Consider the following 7713-nt stretch of genomic DNA (forward strand, 5'->3'; position numbering starts at 1 on the left):
ACCATGTCTCCGGTCTGGTCGATCCTGTAGACTGGAGACTGCAGCTTCACTCGGTCTCCCAGCTCCCTCGCCATGCACTGACTCACCTGATTCGCACCCCCTACAAACTTCCTCTCCTTGAGACACAAAGAGAGCAGAGTTCAGTGAGCACCAACAGGGAGAGCAGATGCAGCAACACTGGTTTCTATTTATATTGGGTGGAAGTGACTCTGATCCCCCTCTGGGTACCCCTCAGCAAGGCTAATAAACTCCCAGTTTGGAATGAAGCTGATAAAATCCCCTGATTTATCCTGGTGATACACACCAGTTATCCTCAGTCCGCCTTCATTTCCTTCACTACAAATTTCTGCATCTTAATTCAAAAGAAACACGTTCATAAAGCCAGGCCAGCAAATGTTAAATGATGAAGATGACAGTGAGGAGGTAGAGAGGTTTGGGCTGTCAAAGCTCCGATACACAAAACCATTTCCATGTGGTTAGTATCAACATCTCTCTCATCCCTGACCAGAAACACATTGTGTGCATTCCTCTGTGGCATTTGGATGAATTTGTCGAGCAGTCGCTGAGAAAGCACGAGCTAAACCTAAATCAGTCCTGGGCGGTGAAACGAGGTGAGCCTCTTCTTGTCTTGTTTGATTAAAGACACATTTGCAGTTTTGCAGGAGGAGTGCAGCTGCACTCGAAGCAATGCATACCAATTGCATATCCATATGTTTAAGATGACTATGTGTAAATACTTCAAACACCCCTATGTATGCACCATCCACAAGGCGTGTAAGCTTTAAATGTGAAGCAAACAGGAAGGAGCCGACTGCACTACTGTTTGTCATTTGTTTACCAAAGCCTTTGTGGCTATGGGAACAAGGCCCTCAGCTTGAAGAACGGCAGCAGAAAAGACGCCCTGAGTATTCCAAGAAAACATCTTTTGTGTGGACAGCATCTTATTCAGGCCAGACTAAGGAGACTGGGCTGTGAGGGATCTCCCTCTGACGTTCACACTGCTCCTCTGAATCACTGAATGAATCTGTGTGAGAGGCAAAGAACGCAAGTCCACTTCTTGGCACGCCGAGAGAATATTCTGTTTGTTCAGACAGATATATAAAAAAACGAATTCTTTCAGTCTGTTGTTCTGAATCAGTAGGTATAATTTTGGGCAGACATACCTGTCCTCCATTGGTGGTGGAGCAGATCCTCATTATTCCTCCGCACTGTTTGACGTACCAGAGTAACCAGAGAGCCGACACCTCGTGGGGTTCAGCGGTCACGATCAAGTTGACAAACAGTGTGGCGAAGCGACGAGCAGTTCTGGGAGGGATTACATGGAAGGTAAGAAGTCTTTAAATACTGCAGGTACCCCAGTCACAATTTTTATATTCTGTAAGAGTGTGAACAAAGCACAAATAAATCACCATGTCAGGGATTTCTGTTTGCTTGTCCTACTTTTCCAGCAGAGACTTGCACATAATCTACATTTGAGCAGTTTCAAAGTTGAACTAAAGTTTTATTTTAGTTTAATATAGGATACATTACAGGATTAATTCAAACGCTGGAGCAGTACAATCATTTAATTAGTGCAGGACTGTTGTCATTTACTTTTATAAGCTGCATATTTTAAATTTACACAGTAATTAGATTATCAAAAACATTCTCACTCACAGTGCATCATATACTGAAGCTTCTCCACCAAAAACCTCTATGAAACAGCTACAACCTTCAGCATCAGTTTTCAAAGTTTTTGCAGGGATGAGAATTCTTATTCTTATTAGTGCTGACACAGGAAGCTGTAACCATTTCCACCTCTGCAAGTTTGAGTCACTGAACTGGACCTCTTAACCGTGACTGTGGTGTTGGAGATCATTTTATTGGAATTAGCCAATTAACCAAAATTAACCAAAGAGCGTTAATTTTACTTCCAGCTTCAGTGAGTGGAATTCTAGCATTTCATGCCAAGTCTGTTGTGCAGAATGCTGCACCCATGAAACCTTAGTAACTGAGGTTGCTAACATTAGCTTATAACCTAGCACTCCACCAGCCAGCCTCGCTGACTCATATGAGATATTAGAAAATAAAACGACATTTCTTTTGTTAGAGACCACCTTCAACATTTGTGTCACTTGATTTAACAATAAAACTTTAAACTGGATATAAACGAGATAACAGGATGAATAGCTAGACCTATTCTCTGCACAAACGGGAAACATTTTGAACATGTTACCTGGTCCAGCAGAGTTTTTCAAAGAGTTCCTGCATGGTCATCTTGTCCCACTCCTCAGCATGGGGAGCTCTCCAGGGAGCGTCTCTGGGAATCTGAAATGCAGGAGGGTGTTCAGCATGAGTCAGGCATGTAGCAGGTGTGCAACCTGTCCAGTAAACCAATCTAGAATGCTTATTAATAAGAATACTCAATAATAGTGAGAACTGCTTTACCTCCTCGCCCATCTTATCCATTGTTCTAAAGAGGTTGTTGAAGTCCATCAAAGCGATGGGGTTCCACATGGGAGGCAAGGAGCCTTTGAACGGGTAAGACTTTCCCTGTTGGACACATGATTGCGGCCACCATCACCAAAACAATATTCTTCAATCATCAAATAACCATTGCTTATAAAAGCTGTGCTTAATGATGGCAGCATTTAAAGAACAACATTTCAGCATTTGCCGTTAAAGATTTGTTTCAGTTGACCTCTAACTGACCGTGAAAGCAGTTTGAAGAGTGGTGGAGAAAGTGGAGTAATAGCTTGTGCAATGTTTACAACTGAATCAGAGATATTGAATCATTAAATGTGATAAGAGTAGCCATAATCTAAAGCCATAGTTTTTATGCCTGGTCTAGTTTATTTCTGCATTTCTCAATCACACACAAAGACATACAAACACAGAGGTGACAGTCAGGGGTAGATGCAGTGGGTTTAAAACCACTAAAGTGTTGCCACACCACAATTGTAACTAGAGATTCATTTTTGTTGCTTTCTAGCAAAGTTCCCTTTGCTATGTGGAGGATAACAATGGTATGAGTACATTCATTCATGTGTGTTGATGGAATCTCAAATAATCTCTCTAGCGTCATACGCTAGAGAGATTTTTGAGAGCTTGAGTATTGAGAGCTTTGCTTGACAGGAACATTTATTTCAAACCTTATTAAACACAAACTTCTTTGAAAGAGAAAAAAACTGTCTATACATCTTTGTGGAAATGCCCAAGCCTCACAGAGCTGTCAGCTCAGAGACAATTCTGGAATAACACTTACACTGCACTGTCTTGGTCTGCAGCTGCAGCTTAAACTAATAATGTCTCCTATTATTTACAGTCTCTTAACTTATTGTGTTGTGTAATGTAATACCACTGTAATAGAGCCAAAGGAAAAAACAAAACAAAAAGAATATCAAAATTGTTTAGTTCTTCATTTCATTGTAAAACAATGCAGCTGTAACTGCATTGTTACTGCATTAAAGGAGACTGGAGGCATCAAGGTAGCACGGAGGGAGGTTAGCCAACTATCAGAGCTGCAGAAAGGTGCGACAAAGAAGGTGCCTAAGAAGTACAGCAAGTTGTCCAATACCTGAGGCCTTGGAAACTGCCAAGCAAAGACTCACAGCCTTAGCCAGCTGCTTAAAGAGGTACACCAGAGACATAGAAAAACACCAGCTACTGGTAGACCGAGCAGTCAGCCGAGACTGCAAGACTAGGCTGACAAACCTGTGCACTCCCTGGATTGATTACAAGAAGGCCTACAACTTGATGCCCCACAACTGGATGCTGGAATGCCTAGACCTGTACAAGATCAACAGGACCCTAAGAGTCTTTATCAGGAACTCAATGGGGATGTGGTGGACAACACTAGAGGCCAACTTTAAGCCCTAAGGTTGTATGCTAAGCTTAAAGAAGGAGGTCAGAGGCTAGTTAGTGTCAGTACCACAGTGGCTGGACAAAGCTGGACTGAAAGACAGCACAGAGGCGCTAATCATGGCAGCACAGGAACAAGCATAGAGGCTGGGCTCTATCACCCCAGGCAAGACCCCAGGTGCAGGCTGTGTAAAGATGCCATCCAGCACATAAGAGCAGGGTGCAAGATGCTAGCAGGCAGGGCATACATGGAACGCCATAACCAAGTGGCCGGCATAGTGTACAGAAACATCTGTGCCGAATATGGCCTGGAAGTCTCGAGATTAAGATCCTGTCCTCAATGAGAGGACCAAAGAACGCTACTTGAAGACAAAGGTGACTGTACTGCAGAGGAGGACTTTATGACAACCATCTAAAGATAAAGATTTCACAGAACCACAGAAAATGCTAATCACTGCCCTTAGCCTTTTACCCAAATTATATTGTACGCTCTTATCTGACTTTGAAACAAACATCTATTATCAATAGTTATTTTACTGCCTATTGTGATATACAGTACTGGGAAAATGTTTGCTCTTCTTAATTTTTCATTTCTTAAACTACATTTAGTTTTAAAATTTAGTAAATTATTATTAGATTCGATTAATTAATACATTAATTTAGTAAGGAAAAGGCTAAACAAACCTACCATGTCCTAAATCGTGAATTTACTGTGATCAACCACATTTTTTGGAAAGTTGAACTTTGGAAAGTTCAGTTTCAACTAGCCACACTCAGGTCTGATAACTGCTGAATCCAGAAATCACTTAAGTAGAACCCGTCTGACAAAGTAAAGTAGGCTAAGCGACACGTCATGCCATGATCTGAAGAAACTCAAAAACAGCTGAAAGACTAAGCTGCTGACAACTATCGGTCTGGAAAACCATTTCTAAGACTGAGCCAAGTGGAGAGCTGTTATTCACAAATGGGCTACTAGAATTACTCCAAGAGTGCATCAATGATTCATCCAGGAGGTCACAAAAGAATCCAGAACAACATCTCAAGAACTGCAGGCCTCACCTGCCTCAGTCAAGGTGTTTGTGATTTACCAACAACAATTTTAAAATTTTACTAATGTAGTAAAACACACACACACACACACACACGCACACACGGTATAAAAATATAGTTAATAAAGACTGATTTCTGTGAACTGCCGATGCAGGGATTGGTTCCCAGGTGTAAGATAATAAATCATATCTAAACACCACCTCTGAAGTCAGTCTAAAGATTTCTTGGATTTCTATCTTGCAGAGCATTCATTATGTGAGAGGCCAACATACAATGCAAACAGTTTTACAATATCTGATGGTTTCACTGTGATTATTATAGCATTCTAAGATCTGTTCAAGATCTGTTTTGTGTATATATTGTCATAGTGTTTTCTTTGTCCTTTGTCAGACTGTCTGTGTCTCATGTCTCTGTTCCTGTTTGCTATCCTCCAGTGTTTGATGCATCAAGTGTTTTGTGAAATTTTCAGATTCTGATTATTCTCTTGTTGTTGTTTTTTCCTGTTTAATAAGTTCTGGCTTGAGAATCTTTCATTTGGCCTAATTTTTGCCACACCCATAACAGGGTAGCCAAAGCACTAGGATCCACTTCCCTCACAGCTTAATGGTAAGCTCAGTCCACCAGCTGGTAAAAGGGAAATAATTTGAGGATCCCATCCCATAGGCAAATGGAGATCATTATAGTGCAGTCATTTTTAAAATATATTTTTAGGATAGCACTTCTATTAGTTACAGCTACGAGCAGATGGAAAAACAGGCCCAGAGAGGGAGCAGGACTCTTAACGTCCATCTTGGACCATTGTAACACTTGTTGGGTAGGGGTGGGTAGTGTTTGTTAATAGTCCAAATGGCCCAGGGGAAGAAGCTGTAGAAGCTGTTAGTGAGTCTGGGGTGTGGGACCTGATTGGTGGAGGGTCAAACCGGTGGTGGGCGCGGTCACCTGTGTTTGTCTGAGACAGGAGAATCTAGCGATGGACTCCGGGGTGGCAGAGGACAGCCAATGACTGTTTTGACAGTATTAATTACCCTCTACGCAGCGTTTCTAACCAGACAACCAGGCAGTAAGAGAGCACGTTCTCCCCTGAGGAGCAGTAGAAGCCCAGCAGGAGGTTTTTCTTCTTTGGGACAAGGAGGAAGTGCCGACACTTTTGGGGGTTCTTTACCGGGGTGTTTACCGAGCTTGAACCTAGGAACAGGTGGCAGGGGGGGCATCTGAAGGGGTGGCAGAGGACAGCCAATTATTTTTTGGCAGTATTAATTATCCTCTGTGCAGCCTTTTTATTCTCAGTTGGGTGATAAGGATGTCTGGGATTATAGAGTTGAAAGTTGAGCTGTAGTCCACGAAGGGCATCCTCACATAGCTCTTCCTGTTAGCCAGATGGCTCAGCGCTCTGTGAAGGGTGACAGTGATGGCATTTCCAGTATTTCCAGATATTTCATTCACCCCCCCCCCCAAAAAAAAAAAAATCAAATCAAATAAAAAAAAAAACCCTGAGCTCAGTGTGAGCTTTGGTAAGATATTTCTTGTAGTTGGTCATTAGGTTTGCACACATTGCAGGAGCGATTTTGGCCCACTCCTCTTTACAGAAAATCTCTAAATGCCTTAGGTTTTAAAGACCCCCACAGCACATTTTCTACAGGACTGGTAGAAAGGTCAGTGGCTAAGCTGCGAAATGAACTTAACATTCTTCTTCGTTGGCCACTCCTATGTTTCTTTGGTGGTATATTTTGGGTCATTGTCATGCTGGAAGACTCATTCATATCTTCAGTTTTTTGGCCGATGGAAGAAGACTCTTGTCCAAGATTTTACGGCACATAGTCCAATCCATTGGCCCCTCTATACGGTGAAGTCATCCTGTACCCACAGCAGAAAAACAGCCCAAAACACAATATTTCCACCTCTGACTGTGGAGATTGTGTTCTTTAGGTCATACTCATCACTTCTCCTCCTCCAAACACTGTGGGTTAAGTTGTTGTCAAAGAGCTCGATTTTGTTTTCATCTGATTACATTACTTTCTTCCAAGGCTTCTCTAAATTTTTTAGGTGTTCACTGGCAAACTTAAGAGGGGTTTCTAAATGTGCCTTCTTGAGCAGGGGGACCTTGTGAGCGCTGCAAGATTCGGTATATGGTAAATGGAGTGGTTCTTATACAGCACATTACTATTCTACTTGAACGCTCAAAGCATTTTAGCATGTCTAATGTACCCGTACCTTTTGATTAATAGATGACCTGCTCTACCTCCTGAGCCACATTATTCTTTAATTTTAGACCATTACAACCAGTGTGTAACCATTGGTGTTTTTGGTGACTGTTCCTAGTCTTGAGATCATTAACAAGCTCCTCCACTGAGTATATATGTTCTGTACGACCGTGTGTGGGGGGAGTGGCTAATTTAGCAGATTACCGTATTTACCGCACTATAAGGCTCACCAGATTATAAGGCGCACTGTTGAAGACTGGCTCTGTTTTCATACATAAGGTGCATCATATTATAAGGCGCATTAACACAAACAAAAAAATAACTCGACCTTTATTAAGCTCATTCACAGTAACTCTTAACACTGTTGAGCTGTAACACATTAAATATTGAAAAATACACTTTTTCCAGTACAGTACATTCAACTTCCACAATTTCCTCAAACTCTTCACCTTCCGTGTCTGAGTTACGGTAAACAGCTGGGCAATTTCGGCATCAAGCATGCCCGGATCCCTCTCACACCGGATTAAAAGGCGTTTAAAGTGCATTCAGCAGAATAAAACAATCGGATGAGTTAAAATTTAACCAACTCATTCACAGTAACTATTAACATTGTTAAGCTGTT

General features: G+C 41.9%; 1 protein-coding gene across 1 annotated transcript; it reads right to left on the reverse strand.

Annotated features, from left to right (window-relative positions):
- Window positions 1-5: 5 nt before the first annotated feature.
- Window positions 6-3478, reverse strand: LOC102301279 (amine oxidase [flavin-containing]-like; the record flags this gene model as incomplete). Its single annotated transcript, XM_005940065.3, has 4 exons — window positions 2428-3478; window positions 2216-2307; window positions 1164-1305; window positions 6-116 (listed from the first exon to the last, which is right to left on the reverse strand). Coding segments are annotated over exons 1-4 (414 nt in total), but the record flags the coding sequence as incomplete, so codon positions are not given.
- Window positions 3479-7713: the final 4235 nt, after the last annotated feature.

Source organism: Haplochromis burtoni, unplaced genomic scaffold (assembly GCF_018398535.1).
Source record: "Haplochromis burtoni strain Fernald_Lab_line unplaced genomic scaffold, NCSU_Asbu1 Contig_280, whole genome shotgun sequence".
Lineage (NCBI taxonomy): Eukaryota > Metazoa > Chordata > Actinopteri > Cichliformes > Cichlidae > Haplochromis > Haplochromis burtoni.